The sequence below is a fragment of the Urtica dioica genome, chromosome 9 (genome assembly GCF_054948205.1).
Source record: "Urtica dioica subsp. dioica isolate 48M chromosome 9, U.dioica_male_clone48M_v1_H2, whole genome shotgun sequence".
In the NCBI taxonomy this organism is placed as follows: domain Eukaryota; kingdom Viridiplantae; phylum Streptophyta; class Magnoliopsida; order Rosales; family Urticaceae; genus Urtica; species Urtica dioica.
This window is the reverse complement of record NC_142764.1, coordinates 28,488,006-28,505,888: the sequence shown is the minus strand read 5'-3', so window position 1 is coordinate 28,505,888 and position 17,883 is coordinate 28,488,006. Positions and strand designations below refer to the sequence as shown.

General features: G+C 33.5%; 1 protein-coding gene and 1 pseudogene across 1 annotated transcript; both read right to left on the bottom strand.

The window, feature by feature from the left end:
• Positions 1-348: 348 nt before the first annotated feature.
• On the bottom strand, positions 349-645 carry LOC149386555 (beta/delta-urticatoxin-De2a pseudogene; annotated as a pseudogene).
• Positions 646-16,957: 16,312 nt separating this feature from the next.
• Positions 16,958-17,254, bottom strand: LOC149386554 (beta/delta-urticatoxin-De2a-like). The gene has a single exon (XM_089626527.1). It carries the CDS (start codon positions 17,252-17,254, stop codon positions 16,958-16,960), a length of 297 nt encoding a protein of 98 aa, XP_089482653.1.
• Between the last annotated feature and the right edge of the window lie 629 nt (positions 17,255-17,883).

Sequence of the window (17,883 nt, the reverse complement as noted above, 5' to 3'; positions counted from 1 at the left end):
CTGAACGTTTGTTTTTAACTTTGTGTGTGAGTGTTCGTCTAACGTGTTGATTCCATCTATATTTTTTTGCGTACTACGATCACTTATAACCGAACCGATCGAGCAAGATTGTGTTACTTATCAAATTAATTAGCGGTTCATTTAAGAGCACATGCAAATATACTTGGAAGCATAGATACGATCGACAAGATGATATTCGAAACATCAGACGAAAGAGATAGATAGTAGTAGCTGGCTAGCAGCGCATCATTTTATTGTTATTAAAGTATGGCTATATATATATATATAGCCAGAGAGAGCACGTGGATATATAGCCAGCTACATTATTTGCATGGATTTTGAAGCAGACTAACGGCAGGATCCCTGGATGATTGCTGCGCCGGGAAAAGGGCTATAGCAGACATATGGGTTGCAACAGTGGTCAAGAAGTCCACAAGGATTGCCTTGTGGCACACAGTTGGGCTGTGCTCGCGCCACCATTGACAGCACGATCTTCTTGTTCCCGATGCTCAAAGTCAAAGGCTCTTCCGCTCTGTTGACCTCTGAGTTCATGATGTTCTGTGCGTCCAAGAGGCGGTCGCCGGAGGCAGACGACGCGGCGAACAGTGCCACCGCCACCAAAAGCAGTATCGCAGTCTTCGACATTGTCTATATAATGATGATTTGTGTGTTGGTATGTGTTTGTTGTTAGGGATATGTATCAATGTGAGCTCAACTGTCTATTTATAATGCTGGCATGAAATATCCTGCATTATTGGCATACGCATCACTACAGTACGGCATCCTGATAAGGATTATTATATAAAATTTTAATGCGGATCAATCAGTGATTTGTTTATTTATTTATTTATTTTAGGTCAATCCGTCATTTGTATTTCTCCTTTTCTGAGGACGAAGGACATTCACTGTATCACCCCTATAATGCTCTCAATTAAACACCGACTATCGTCACAAAGCACAATATCCCATATGCTTAAGACATAAATTTTACACAATATTTATAGCATTCCAATTACATATATATATATATATACCTGCAAAAATAGATGAACTTTGGAAATGTCCATAAGCTTGTTTGTTTGTTTTTTTTTTTTTTTTTTTTTTTTTTTTTTTTTTTTATATATACAATTTGTCAAATAATTTTTTTTACATTATGCAAGCTCGTTAGAGTATCCATTAAAAACTTATATATGTATATTATATCTTCAGAGAAATATTTTATATTTTTTTAATTGGCAATATTTGTGAAAACCCAAACCTAGCTATATGAAATTTAGAATTTTGTTATGTTTTTTTTTTTTTTTTAAATTAAATTGTTTATTATGTGTTAGGCTTTATGCTTGTTTTTGGTGATTTGAATAGTTTAAATTTCAAGATTAAGTTATGAGAGTTATCTCCCTCGAAAAGATATTTCTAAACCAAACTTATGTCCTATGAACATGAAGATGTTTTATGGTGTATAATATATATTCATATATATATATATATATATATATATGTCTGGTTGTACTTTTAATTTAAAATCATGAATATGTTAGAGGGAAGCTATATATATCAGTTATAGCACAACATACGTTACCAAATTAAAGTAATTAATATTTTATATATTAAGTATGTCAAAAAGGTAGAGTAAATTATCCGATTCATATTTTGTATACCTATAATATTTGTAGAATAATTGGTTTTAATATCTTTATATATATGACACAGTAAGATTATTAAGGAATAAATACAAATAAAAAGTTCCTCATGTGTTCTTGGAATTTTGTGTGTGAATACATTTAGTATATGGTTGTACTACGTGTTAATTATATTTATAGGTATAGCTGTTATATAGGAATTTAAATTACCTTTAAAGTGGGCAAGGCTGTTTTGAATAAAAGGAAAGTGTATATATGACATTAAGTATGGAGTGAATTAATATATGATGGGTAAGGAAATATTTTTAAAATCGTCTATGAATGGCTACGTTCAATTCAATAGGAGGTATTCAGAATTCTTCTTTGGAGATTATTTGCTGTGCAAAATTTTCCTTTTTCCAACGTAAAGAAAAAAAATGATAAGAGAATCTTTCCTCATTCTCAAACTTTCGTCAGTCTCATTTTTTTTCTCTCTATCTTTTACCACACTCATATTCCAAACAAAATTTTCACAACTATCAAAGATCCCTAATTACTAATTTTTGGGGTTCTAAGAAGCGAATTGCGCATGAAAAGATTCTTTCGACCTTTTGAAAGGTATTGCTTTCGTTAGTATTTCATGTTCAAGATATATGTTCATGATCATAATTTTGTTTATAAATTCTTTTATTAAAAACAAAAGATTTATTTATTTTATTCTGGTTTATCTATTTTTTTATGATCAACATGTTATATGATTTTTTTATTTTTTTAAAAAAATGTACGTATATATATATATATATATATATATATATTACTTTGAGCTGAAATTTTAATAAGATATTATTTTATGTATATGAATTTTAATATATAGTAAAACACTCTTTTTAACGTTGTTCTTATGGAAAAAAAAAAAACTGTTCCGAATATTAGTTTATGTTTTCTGAAATTTTTGCAGAATTTATCCTAATGCTTTTATTTTCTCGAGATTCCATAGCTATGGGTATTTTAGTAATTTCAATTAGCGATTGATTCTGAATTTTTCCAAAAACATCTTCCGTCCATAATAGTATTTTTTTAGTGAGTAATTAGTGATATCTTAATTGTTAATCATTCCTATTAGGTTTTGAACCGAGTAGAGCGTTTTAGCCGTTCACGATCAAAGAACGTAATTTCAATCCTCAGGTGAGAACAATCTCACTACAGCACATATTAGTTTTAAATAAAATTATGATGAGTTTTGTGATTCATGACGTGGTTAGTTAGATAGTATTATATGGTTTTGTTTATAGTTATAAGCCAAATGATACATGATACGATATGCTTAAGTACGATGATATGATATATGGGTTGTTATATATATTATGCAATGATTACATGTCTACGTTTATGCATTTTACCTTACGATATGATAAATGATGATGATGGAGTATTAATGACATATTTTTAAATTTATATGACATTATGTATGTTGATGTTTGCGCATGTCTTTATGCTAAGTAAATTTTATGTATGATGTATGAGATGCTAGTTAACGTTTTCTGGTTGAGCTATGTTATGTTTCATATGCATTGGTAAGCTATGTCATGTTATTTTTTTTTAAGTTATAATCATGTCACGTCTGATGTTATGTATGATGGTTATCTATATTACATGTCATATTTGCATGTCACCTAAATAACAAAGTGAAAAGATAAGTAAGAGAGTCGTACCGCCTCGAGTTACGGAGGTCTACAAGGAGAATTTCCCGAGCCGACTTACGGGCCCAAATGGGGAAATTTCTCATATGTTATAAGTTTATAAGATGTAGCAAAGTATGGGACCTTGCAACCCCATATCTTTGTTTCCAAAGTGTACACTGAAATTGGTACGACTACTCTAGGGGAGCCCCGAATAAAATATGATAAGATTTATGTTAAGAAAGACCATTTCACCTTTAGAATGAAAATACTAATAACCGGTTCATGCATTGCATTACTCATCTTGTATTGTGAGTTTTATATTGTTCTCACTGAGCGATAGCTCATTTCCACGAAAATTTTACGTATGTGCTGTAGGTAAACAACTTTATGCTAAGTGATGAGTATGGATCAGCGGCGTCGATAGCAAGAGGGTCGGGTTATGGTTGCAACTTCGTAAGAAAGACTTCCGCCAAGCATAAGATAAATTAGATTTTATATAATTTCTAAAATAAAGTTTTTAATATAGATTAAGTAGTATGTTATAGTATTGTATAATTTTATCCTTAGCTTGATTAAAAAAAAATTTATAATTTATTTTCTATTAAGTTGGTATTAAAATTCCAGTTTTCAAGTAAATGTCAAAATATTTTCAAGTCAAAGATTTACCATGATCAAAGTTTAAAGTTTAGTTTTTATTCACTTATTTGTTATACTGTTGACCAAATTATTTTGATAAGGACTATTATGGTTTTATTGTTTTATGGTATTTGAGAATGTATGTATTCGAAGAAAAAAATATATAATCCGCGAATTTCCAAATTACGGTTTTGTAAGAGTATTATATGATTTTAAAAAAAATCCTCATATTTTTTTATACATAATTTTGATAAGTAAATGAAGTAAGTAAAGTAAGACGGTCCGAAAAGTCGGGTTGTCACAGTTGGTATCAGAGCAACGAGCCTATGACCCCTCTTCGCTATTCGATCGCACGGTTGTCCCTCTACTCATGTAAGTTTAATATGTTTTGGTTACAATTTTTTTTATTGAATTGAAATTAGTAGGCAAGTTTACAAAAGAGCTAGAGGTCAGGATGTTTTTGTTATTTTATTGACAAGTAAAGACTTGTCTATTTTATGGATAATTTGATCGTGGTCCTTGCCGATCAAAACTCTACTCCATTTTCCTTGTTTATAAGATGTTATTACTTTCTTTTCGTTTGTATTTATACACTTCTTTTCATAAAAAAAAAAATTTCAATGGCTCAAAAGATGCCATCTTACGTTATGAATATGTGTTATTTTATATATTCAAATAAAATCTTCTACGGCAATATGTAAAGAATTTTTTTTGTGAATAGTAATACCAGTAGTGTGATCTGAGTTGAGTTAGTACTCCTAAAGGAGTACTAAGAGCACTATTTTAGTTCCATGCTCTGACAGCTCAACCAAAGCTAGAGGTTCTAGACACCACTTTACTCAATCGGCTCAAAGCTCAAGAAACTAAGATATAGGAGTCGAGGAACAAATACACCAAGGGAAGAAGATGCAAAAGGATGAGGGTGTTTTGAGCTGATTCGGATAAATCCATTGTTAAAGGGAAGTAACCCATCTTCCACCATCTTAGATTTTATCATATGCTACGAGTACCGAATATCATATGATCCAAGTGAAGGAGGAACGAGCCCAATTTTATAAGGCTCGGAAAGAAGATAGAGGTCAAAACAAGGGTGCTGACGCCAATAAGAAGCCAAACCAACCAAATAACCACCAACTTAACCGCAACAATCAAGGCTTCAGGGCGCAACCCCAAGGAAATGAGAATGGGAAGAAAAGGACTCATCCCGGTAATAGGGGTAACGCCAACAACAAGGTTAAGATAGAAGACACAAATTTTCCAATATGCAAGACTTGTGGAAAGATGCATCCTGGAGAGTGTCGGAGAGGAACCATGACTTGCTTCAAGTGTGGTCAGCATGGTCACTTTCTCAAGGATTGCCCGAAACCAAATTTCGCTCAGAACAGACAGTATCAACAACACAATCAGAACGGATGACTCAACTACATGCCGGCTGTACTAGAAGGGCAACAAATCTCCTTGGGTCGTCTAGAAGCTCCTCCAGCCAACCAAATGCCACAACCACAACAAGCTCGCATCTACGCTTACACCAACGCCGATGCTCTAGCCAGCTCTTCGAATGTGGTAACAGGTCAGCTTCCTATAGCTCATTTTGACGCTTTAGTATTGTTTGACGCTGGTGTCATGCATTGCTTTATTTCATTAGAACTGGCTAGGAAATTAGGTGATAGTGTAGTAAAAACTAATAAGGTTTTGAGGACGGCATTACCATCTGGTGATGAGTTATTATCGGAGTACTGTCTGGAAGGAGTACCGATAATTATAGGTGGACAAGAGCTAAAGAGTGATTTCATTGTCTTAGAGATTAAAGACTTGGACGCTATCTGGTGTATGGACTTCTTAGACGAGAACAATGCAATTATCGATTGTCGCCACAAAAGAGTAATCTTCAAACCGGTATCAGGATGAGAGTTCACCTTTGTAGGAAGGTCACTCAGGAAATCAAAGATGATGGTGTCAGTGTTACAAGTTAGAAGATTGATTAGTAAAGAGTGTTATGGATTCCTAGCGTCGGTAGTGGACAAGACCAAGAAGGTAGAAGCAAATCCGAACGAGGTACCAGTGGTGAGGGAATATGTTGACGTCTTTCTTGAAGATCTCCATGGGTTAGCACCCGAACGTGAGATTTCTTTTGTGATTGAATTGCTACCCGGAACAGGTCCGATCTCTAAGGCACCCTATCGAATGGCTCATGCCGAGCTCAAGGAGTTACAATCACAAGTCAAGAGTTGTTGGGTAAGGGATTTATTCGCCCTAGTCTTTCGCCATGGGGAGCACCCGTTCTATTTGTCAAGAAGAATGATGGGTCATTCCACATGTGTATCGACTACCGAGAGCTCAATAAGGTAACGGTCAAGAACAAGTATCCGCTTCCTAGGATTGATGACATATTTGACCAACTCAGGGGAGCGAAAGTCTTCTCGAAAATTGACTTGCGATACGGCTATCATCAATTACAAGTCAAGGAGGACGGCATTCCAAAGATTGCATTCCGCACCCGTTACGGCCATTACGAGTTTACGGTCATGCCTTTGGGACTCACTAATGCCCCAGCAGCATTCATGGATATGATGAATAGGATCTTTAGCGACGTCTTGGATAAGTTTGTTATTGTCTCCATCAATGATATACTGATTTATTCCAAGAGCGCCGAAGATCACGAGGGTCACTTGCGAGTCGCACTCCAGACGCTAAGACAACATCAGTTGTATGCCAAATTCTCAAAGTGTGAATGTTGGTTAGATAAAGAGCATTTTCTCGGACACGTAGTTTCTAAAGATGGAATCTCCGTCGATCTTGCCAAGATAGAATCCGTGAATGATTGGAAGCCACCTCGAAGTGTGACAGAGATAAGGAGTTTTCTCGGTCTAGCAGGTTACTATAAAAGATTTGTGGAAGGATTTTCTACATTAGCTGCTCCACTCACCGCCCTCACGAAGAAAGATAAGAAGTATGAGTGGACCGAGAAGTGTGAACAGAGTTTTCGCGAGTTGAATAAAAGACTCACCACCGCTCCAATCCTTATAGTCCCTGAAAGTGGAGAACCTTTGTCTATCTACAGCGATGCATCAAAGACAGCTCTTGGTGCTGTGTTAATGCAAAATGGAAACGTAGTAACTTATGCGTCACGACAACTCAAAAACCACGAGAGGAATTATCCTACTCATGATTTGGAGTTAGCCGCAGTGGTTCTGGCCCTCAAGATTTGGAGACACTACTTGTATAGAGTTCAGTGTGAGATATTTACCGATCATAACAGCTTAAACTACATCTTCACTCAGAAGGAGTTAAACATGAGGCAAAGAATGTGGTTAGAATTGGCTAAGGACTATGACTATGGTAACGATTACCACCCCAGAAAGGCAAACGTCATAACAAACGCTTTAAGTAGAAAAATATGAGGTTAGGCTATCGATGATGCGAGAATTATCTCCTCAATTAGTTGACGAAATAAAAAAAAATTGGAAGTTGAAATTGTCACTCAAGGGTTAGCCGATATGACTTTACATTGAGATCTATTTGAAAGAATCAAAGAGGCGCAAGGGCGTGATCCTGAGATGTCTAGGCTAAAAGACGACACAGTGAAAAGTCAAGATTCAAAATTTTTATGGCAAGATCTCTATAACCAACGAAGATGAGTTATAAAGGAAATTTTTGACCGGAGCTAATGAGACACAGCATTCAGTTCCCTCAAGTTCCATGAAGATGTGTCAAAGCCTCTGAGAACACTTCTAGTGGAACGGCCTGAAGGGCAACGTTGTAATTTTTTTGTTAATAAATGTATTACATGCCAAAGTGAAGGCCGAACACCAACGAACAGCCAGAGAATTGCAGCCAATTGAGATTCCTGAATGGAAGTGTTTGAACAAATCACAATGGATTTTGTGGTTGAACTACCTAAGACGGTTGAGGGTTATGATACTATATGGGTAGTGGCATTGAATTCTCATATTATTAGCTACTAAGCCTCGATCGACATTGCACCGTATCGATCTCCAATTCACTGGTTTGAATATGGATGAAATAGTCTCGAGAAGGCAGATTTTTTATCCGAGGCACAACATAAGCTATCAAGAAAATACAAGATCGAATGGGAACTGCCTAAAGCCGACTAAAAACCTGGGCCTATAAGAGAAGGCCATCACTTAAATTTCAAGTCTGAGATACTGTGTTATTGAACGTAGCACCTCTCCAGAGTGTGATGAGTTACGTCAAGAAGAGAAAATAGAACCCCAGGTACATTGGTCCTTTCAAGATCACATATAAAAAATAAATTAAACAAGTAGCCTACCGTCTAGCTCTGAATCCCAATTTTACCTCGGTACACAATGTGTTTCACGTCTCGATGCTCAAAAAGTACATACCCGATTCAAATCATGAGCTAATCCTAGAGGAAGTACACTAGGACTTGACGTCTACGAAGAAAAGCCGGTCCAGATTTTCGATTGAGAGGAGAAGATCCTAAGGAACAAGGTGATTCTACTCTAGTCAAGGTACTATAGCTGAATCATAAGATGGAAGAAGTCACATGGAAACCCAATGACGATATCCTATCGCAATATCTCAATATGTTCGTAGAAGTTTAATGTTGCAAAGTAAGTACTTTTATGGTTTTATCATTGACCATTTTCGTTAATTTTCGGGACGAAAATTCCAATAAGTAGGGGAGATTGTGAAAACCCAAACCTAGCTATATGAAATTTAGAATTTTGTTATGTTTTTTTTTTTTTTTTTAAATTAAATTGTTTATTATGTGTTAGGCTTTATGCTTGTTTTTGGTGATTTGAATAGTTTAAATTTCAAGATTAAGTTATGAGAGTTATCTCCCTCGAAAAGATATTTCTAAACCAAACTTATGTCCTATGAACATGAAGATGTTTTATGGTGTATAATATATATTCATATATATATATATATATATATATATATATATATATATATATATATATATATATGTCTGGTTGTACTTTTAATTTAAAATCATGAATATGTTAGAGGGAAGCTATATATATCAGTTATAGCACAACATACGTTACCAAATTAAAGTAATTAATATTTTATATATTAAGTATGTCAAAAAGGTAGAGTAAATTATCCGATTCATATTTTGTATACCTATAATATTTGTAGAATAATTGGTTTTAATATCTTTATATATATGACACAGTAAGATTATTAAGGAATAAATACAAATAAAAAGTTCCTCATGTGTTCTTGGAATTTTGTGTGTGAATACATTTAGTATATGGTTGTACTACGTGTTAATTATATTTATAGGTATAGCTGTTATATAGGAATTTAAATTACCTTTAAAGTGGGCAAGGCTGTTTTGAATAAAAGGAAAGTGTATATATGACATTAAGTATGGAGTGAATTAATATATGATGGGTAAGGAAATATTTTTAAAATCGTCTATGAATGGCTACGTTCAATTCAATAGGAGGTATTCAGAATTCTTCTTTGGAGATTATTTGCTGTGCAAAATTTTCCTTTTTCCAACGTAAAGAAAAAAAATGATAAGAGAATCTTTCCTCATTCTCAAACTTTCGTCAGTCTCATTTTTTTTCTCTCTATCTTTTACCACACTCATATTCCAAACAAAATTTTCACAACTATCAAAGATCCCTAATTACTAATTTTTGGGGTTATAAGAAGCGAATTGCGCATGAAAAGATTCTTTCGACCTTTTGAAAGGTATTGCTTTCGTTAGTATTTCATGTTCAAGATATATGTTCATGATCATAATTTTGTTTATAAATTCTTTTATTAAAAACAAAAGATTTATTTATTTTATTCTGGTTTATCTATTTTTTTATGATCAACATGTTATATGATTTTTTTATTTTTTTAAAAAAATGTACGTATATATATATATATATATATATTACTTTGAGCTGAAATTTTAATAAGATATTATTTTATGTATATGAATTTTAATATATAGTAAAACACTCTTTTTAACGTTGTTCTTATGGAAAAAAAAAACTGTTCCGAATATTAGTTTATGTTTTCTGAAATTTTTGCAGAATTTATCCTAATGCTTTTATTTTCTCGAGATTCCATAGCTATGGGTATTTTAGTAATTTCAATTAGCGATTGATTCTGAATTTTTCCAAAAACATCTTCCGTCCATAATAGTATTTTTTTAGTGAGTAATTAGTGATATCTTAATTGTTAATCATTCCTATTAGGTTTTGAACCGAGTAGAGCGTTTTAGCCGTTCACGATCAAAGAACGTAATTTCAATCCTCAGGTGAGAACAATCTCACTACAGCACATATTAGTTTTAAATAAAATTATGATGAGTTTTGTGATTCATGACGTGGTTAGTTAGATAGTATTATATGGTTTTGTTTATAGTTATAAGCCAAATGATACATGATACGATATGCTTAAGTACGATGATATGATATATGGGTTGTTATATATATTATGCAATGATTACATGTCTACGTTTATGCATTTTACCTTACGATATGATAAATGATGATGATGGAGTATTAATGACATATTTTTAAATTTATATGACATTGTGTATGTTGATGTTTGCGCATGTCTTTATGCTAAGTAAATTTTATGTATGATGTATGAGATGCTAGTTAACGTTTTCTGGTTGAGCTATGTTATGTTTCATATGCATTGGTAAGCTATGTCATGTTATTTTTTTTTAAGTTATAATCATGTCACGTCTGATGTTATGTATGATGGTTATCTATATTACATGTCATATTTGCATGTCACCTAAATAACAAAGTGAAAAGATAAGTAAGAGAGTCGTACCGCCTCGAGTTACGGAGGTCTACAAGGAGAATTTCCCGAGCCGACTTACGGGCCCAAATGGGGAAATTTCTCATATGTTATAAGTTTATAAGATGTAGCAAAGTATGGGACCTTGCAACCCCATATCTTTGTTTCCAAAGTGTACACTGAAATTGGTACGACTACTCTAGGGGAGCCCCGAATAAAATATGATAAGATTTATGTTAAGAAAGACCATTTCACCTTTAGAATGAAAATACTAATAACCGGTTCATGCATTGCATTACTCATCTTGTATTGTGAGTTTTATATTGTTCTCACTGAGCGATAGCTCATTTCCACGAAAATTTTACGTATGTGCTGTAGGTAAACAACTTTATGCTAAGTGATGAGTATGGATCAGCGGCGTCGATAGCAAGAGGGTCGGGTTATGGTTGCAACTTCGTAAGAAAGACTTCCGCTAAGCATAAGATAAATTAGATTTTATATAATTTCTAAAATAAAGTTTTTAATATAGATTAAGTAGTATGTTATAGTATTGTATAATTTTATCCTTAGCTTGATTAAAAAAAAATTTATAATTTATTTTCTATTAAGTTGGTATTAAAATTCCAGTTTTCAAGTAAATGTCAAAATATTTTCAAGTCAAAGATTTACCATGATCAAAGTTTAAAGTTTAGTTTTTATTCACTTATTTGTTATACTGTTGACCAAATTATTTTGATAAGGACTATTATGGTTTTATTGTTTTATGGTATTTGAGAATGTATGTATTCGAAGAAAAAAATATATAATCCGCGAATTTCCAAATTACGGTTTTGTAAGAGTATTATATGATTTTAAAAAAAATCCTCATATTTTTTTATACATAATTTTGATAAGTAAATGAAGTAAGTAAAGTAAGACGGTCCGAAAAGTCGGGTTGTCACAATATTTTTTTATAAGGACTTCAATTTATTCATGGACAGACCTTCCTGGGATTACTAATTGGTATATTAGCCACATATTCACTCTATCTATTTTTTTTAATATGTATAATTCTTGATGTTGTCTTGTTGTTTCTTGTGAGGAACGTGCATCTCTATATATCAACCAAAAATTACACGAACTAAATTTATTCAGCAAAAAATATTATTAGCGAAAGACAACTTATTCAGCAACCACTAAATTTGGAAAAAATTACATAAACTAAGTCGCTTGAATCGTCGAAATTACAAAATAACCAACGGTTTCAAAATTTTCAACAAAATAGTAAATTTTAATGATATGGCAATATATGTGAAATTTGCATTTTAGTTTTATCCTTGCTTATTTAATCGGTATTTAAAAATATATATATATGACTAGTTAATGTGTGATTCTTTGTTGACTTTAAATTTGTTAATATTACCAATTAAATCCATTGAATATTTTGGAGCGGTTTCTTCTCTTTTTTTTTCACGATATTCTTAAACATATTCTCTCTCTCTCAATAATATTTGTTCATCTGTCAAAATTTTGGAGCGTACAATTTTCTTCCACCAGTCACTATGAATGGTTATTGATGGTAATGACGGGTTTAATGTTGCGTTTGTATTTCCCCTAATACTTTTTTATCTTTATTTTTTGCCCTTGAATTAGCTACCTAACTAATATTATTCAGAAATTGAAAAGCACTCTTCTATGTCTCTCTCTCTCTCTCTCTCTCTCTCTCTCTCTCTCTCTCTCTCTCTCTCTCTCTCTCAGAAAACGAATAATCCATCTGCGTCTCCCTCAAAATCCTCAGCAGGATCATTGCTTTTTTCTATTTATTTAAGTTTATTTCAGTATATATATTTAAAAGTATATAAATCACGTTTGTTTGCTTAAAATTTATATTTGTTTCCTTTTAGCTATAAATTGAGTTTTGAACAAACGATTTGTAATCAGTTTTATTCGAATAAGAAAATTTACAGAGATATACATACATTTACATAAATATACATTTATTTACACATAATATACATATATTTTATGATTTTTCAAAGTTTTTTTTTTTTTTTAGGAATGAGGGCATTGAAGATTTCAAAGGTTGTTTTTTTCTTCCATTTTTTCAGGTAATGATGCTAAGGTGATTTTTTTATTTACTTGCCATGTATATTTGGATAAGGGAAAATGATACAAATATACCCTGTGTTTTAGTAAAATGCCGAGTTTAACCTTTGATTTTCAAAAATGTCGAGTTCATACCATTTGTTTAACTAAAATGACGAAATTATACCATCTGTTTAACTAAAATGGTATCATTTTATTATGGAAAAATGGTATGAACTAGCCAATCCCAAGCTATGACTTTTACAAAATAGCCATAATTTCATTTGTTTGGTAAAATAGCCATTTCTCAAAAACACGTTAGGAATATGCGATTAAATTTAGTTCTATTCTGTCTTTAACATGCGAATGTCGAGGAAACCTCCTTCGACGGCGAGTAACAGCGGGGACTCTTTGGCGAGGTTCCGAAGGCAGAGCTGATCGTCCATGTGGCGCCCAAGAAGCAGCTCAGCCACGGCGGAGAAGCCGTGCCGGACCGCCACGTGCAGAGCCGTGTCGTGTGCGTCAGCATCGCGGGCCCGCAGCATCGCCCCGCTGTCCTCCACGTCATCGCTCGCCGCCAGGATGAGCCCGACCATCTCGGCTTCGCCGGTCCTCGCCGCCGCGTGCAGAGGCGTTTCGCCGCCGGAGTTGGGCGTGGTTACAAGCTTCGGGCAGTGACCGATGACCTCAGATCCTCGTTTCGGTTCTGCTTCAGATCTGATGGATTTCCAGATTGTCATTAAATTTAATTCTGCCTCGATTAATTTTAATTCAGCCATCATAAACCTTACATTCTGTCTTTATAGTTCGTTGGGATTAAATTTAATCCAACCTAGATTAAGTTGGCTAGTTTGCTTATAGTTGACAAACTATGACTATTTTGCAAAAGCTTAAGTTTTATTTGGCTATATAGCCGCTTCACCCTTTTATTATTGATGTGTTATTACTAGATATTGATGACGTGGTGGTGGATAGTACGCACTAAGTAGCCACGCAGACAATTAATAGGGGATGCAATGTCCCTGCACTAGTGACTGCCCTGGAACGACGCCGTAGCATGTCAGGCCAGCACAGCATGAGTCCAGCAGTCCGCAAGGATTGCCACGTGGCACGCAGGGGTCCCATGGCCACGTCAGCACGATCTTCCTATTTCCGATGCTCAGCAAAACCGGCTCCGGTCGGTTGGCCTCCAGATTCATCAAGTTTTGGACGTCCAAGATGCGATCGCTGGAGGCTGACGATGCGGCCAACAGAGCCACCGCCGCCACCGAAAGCAGAATCACACTCTTCATCATCATCATTCTTTCTGTATGTTGAATATCTATGTATAGTGTTTTTGTCTGATATTGATGTGTGTGGAATATGCATTATGGAACCTCTCTATTTATAATGTTTGAGTGTAAGGACGAAAGCAGAAATGTAGACTAAGAGGGCTGGTATACAAAAAGTAATTAAGTGCAATTTTTTCTTTTAGAGGGGGGCTATAGTCCATCTTGGTAGGCACTGGCACTTTGACTACGTACTAAAACACTTGGACTACTCAATTATTGTTAACATCTAAAATGATTCGTGAAATTCCTATATATAAAAGTAAATTAGAATTTTGACTGTGTAACTAAGATAGCAATTTCCTGTTCGTGTCGTAATCATGTCGTGTTAATCGTGTTTGTAAAAATAATTGTTACAATCAAACTCGACCATTTATGAATCGTGTTTGAAGTCTAGATTCAAATACGTCCGTTTATTTTTTTACAGATCCATATCCGTTTAAATTATAACATTTTTAATAGCCCTTTTAAATGATTTATTTAATCGTGTTTAGACATCCGGACTCAATTAATTGTGATTAAATTATAAAAAATATAGGCATAAGAGAAAATAAAATTTTTAACAAAATAAAAATATCTCAAACATAGTAGTCATAGGAAAATAAGACTCCAAAATACAATTATCTTTCAAAAAACAAATAAAAGAAGGCATATGACTAGTTTTAGCCAATACGAATACTTGAACCTTTGGATTGTACATCCTGGTCATGTAATTTAAATTTCAAAACGCCTTTTATGAAAAAATCGGCTTTTCCATTCGATCCTACCTACGTACATAAATTTTATAATTAGTTAAATATATCAAAAACAAAAATAAATTCAAGACTTATAAAACTAAAATGATAAAATAAATAAAATAAACTCAATTACCATAAAGCCAATCACTAGTACAAAATAATGCCTCAATCTAGCTAGGTATATGTAAGTCTGCTACGATATGCATAAAAAAACTCTACCGCCGGTACTAAATGAAGATTTCAAAACAACAGTTGAAATGAGAACGGGTAATATATCACAAGCCATTGTCGCAACGATAGGATATCAACATTCATTTAACTTCTAATAAATGAGGATGTCTAACTCGATGTTCCTATCCAGTTTTGACTCTTCTAAATGAAATTCATATTGAGTTTTTGGTTGAGAACATGTAAATTTAGAGGGAGACGTCTCATCAAATTCCTACATTAAATAATAATAAAAAATTATGACAAGTTTCATAAAAAATGGTATATATAACTAAGTGGAAGACTATTATAAATTAAAAAAAAAAAATTCACATAACCTGAAGATTTCACCTATTGGCTCAGCTTGATAGTTATCCTTTCTTGGACTCTTATCGGCCACAGATAATTTTTGTGGCCCCATTATTCTCCCAATAATTCATTAACGATCGATACTTATTTTTCTTTCACTAGTATTTTATATATATGTATATTAATTTTTACAAGCCCACACTAATTATTGATTACTAAAATATTTTAAAATGTGTAGAAAATTAGTTAAAAATGAAAGATAGATAATTTTTAATAATATAAGATAAAAACATATGCACAAAATGTAAATTATATAGGTAAATACCCAACTCTTAAATATTTTAGAATAAGTTATTAAAAATTAGACGAAGCTATGGCACCCCCTCAATTTTTTTTACACTTTTGGTCAATTTTAAAAAAAAATTATTGAAAATTTACAAATTTGTCTCGTAATTTTTTTTCTTCAAATTAATCCCCCTAATGATCTTCTTAGGCTCAGTCCCTGTCTGGCTGTAGACCTAAGATTATGCAACCTCATGATATTATACTCATATAATGAATCGACAAACCCACCTTATAAAATAAATATTCAAAGACAACACAAATAATATAAATTTGTAACTTAATTACGACTCAAAATCTTGACAAAGATATGTCTTTTTTCTTTTTTTTCGTTCTTATTAGTTTTCAATAATTAATAATAAAATCTTATGAGTACTCATAAGTAAATAGAGAAAAGAAATAAAGTAATTACTCTACCTAAAAGGAAAAATAAAATATATTTTTGGTGGACCTTTAAGTTAAATGATTTATTTTTTAGAATGAAAAATAATCGCACAAACAAAAAATATTAAGGATGTATTTATAGCTTTTTAGTTATGTATACATAGAATAGGTATCATTATATATGTATATTATAAATAATGATTGATGATATATTCAGGAGAATGGAAATGGCTTTGACCTTTTCAATATACAATGATCTAAACCGTGAGAGTGGCCAGAATATATAATTGGTTTTGTAAGTTGTGTATGTGGGATCAAAAATGAATTTTGTAAGTTCTAATGATACTAAAAACCTCCGAATTCGTAATATCTTTAAGGAAGCCGAAAAGAAGCAGCCAACATGGCGACCACGGTCACCAAAACGAGAATTAATTACACTCTTTATCATCATTGTGTGTATATCAAATCAAAGACTCAAGGGTGTGTGTTTATTCATATTTTTTAGAATGATCGATCCCTAACCCATGAATTCCAGTCATGGATAGATTTATAAGTTTGATGATATAAATATTTGGGCACCGTTAGCTTTCGAGATGCTAAGTCTGATTTTTGTAAGACTCTTCGTGATTAAACTATAAATTAGGTATAGTTATAATAGGAGCGGAGGAATAGAGTTTGGCACAATTCAACTTATTGGATAACAAAAAGATAGAGATATACATGCACGCAGTCGCAAACAAACAAAGCAGTACAGTAGGGTATTATTAGTAGCTAGCTTCATATCACCTTATTATAATAGTATTAGTGGCTATATATAATATACAGCCACAGGGTGGTGGATAGTCTTAGCTAGCTACGTTGTTGCAATACGTACGTACGTGCATGCATGCATGCTTATTGTTTTACTTGCAGGTTCCGTAGATATATTGTTGGCCCGGAAGGAGACCAGTGCATATCAGCGAGCCGCAACACCAGTCGAGTAAACCGCAAGGGTTGCCCTGTGGGACGCAGTGGTCCCACGGCAAGGTCAGAAGGTGAACGGTCTTCCGATTCCCGATGCTCAGCGTCACTGTCTGGGCTTCCTTGGCCTCCAAATTCATGATATTCTGAATGTCGATGCCGCGATCGCCGGAAGCCGACGAAGCCGCCAACAGCGCCACCACCGCCACCAAAACCAGAATCGCACTCTTCATCGCCATTCTCTACTATTCTGTGTGTTAAATATCTCTCAATATGATGTTTTTGTCTTATCGGGTTTGTGAGGAATATGCATCGTCGAAGCTCTCTATTTATAATGCTTGAGAGTTACATGAGATATCTATAGGCTATTCCTAACCTAACCACCTAGATATATCGCTACGGTGTTATTTTACTCTCCATGGATTAACAATTATTAATTACAGGTCCAGAGCAAAGCAATCACTGGTCTATCTATCTACAAAACACGTGGTGTGGATAATTTTATAATTTTCAATTTTTTTAATCCCCGGCAGCTCATGTAGACCTGGCTTGCTACATTCACCATTTTACTCTCCAATATCGCTCATATCTCCGAACAAAATATTGTAGCTATCTTTGATTCCGTGTAAAATTAATTTCTTGCTCTTATTCAATTCATATTTTAAACTTATATAAATTAATTGAGCAAATACTTTACCTACTACCACTTTCCAAGCAGCTTAAACGAATAACGTCTATTGCTAAAATTACTTGGATAGGCGAAAGTGACGCTTAAATTATTGCCATATAAGTTTAGACAATTGATGAAATTATTTACATGATTACGAGAATAGAAATAATAGAAAAATAGTATATTTAAAAAGTTCAT

Bases quoted from the DNA above. Each gene is read 5' to 3' on its own strand.
- LOC149386554 (XM_089626527.1), bottom strand. From the start codon at position 17,254: ATGGCGATGAAGAGTGCGATTCTGGTTTTGGTGGCGGTGGTGGCGCTG.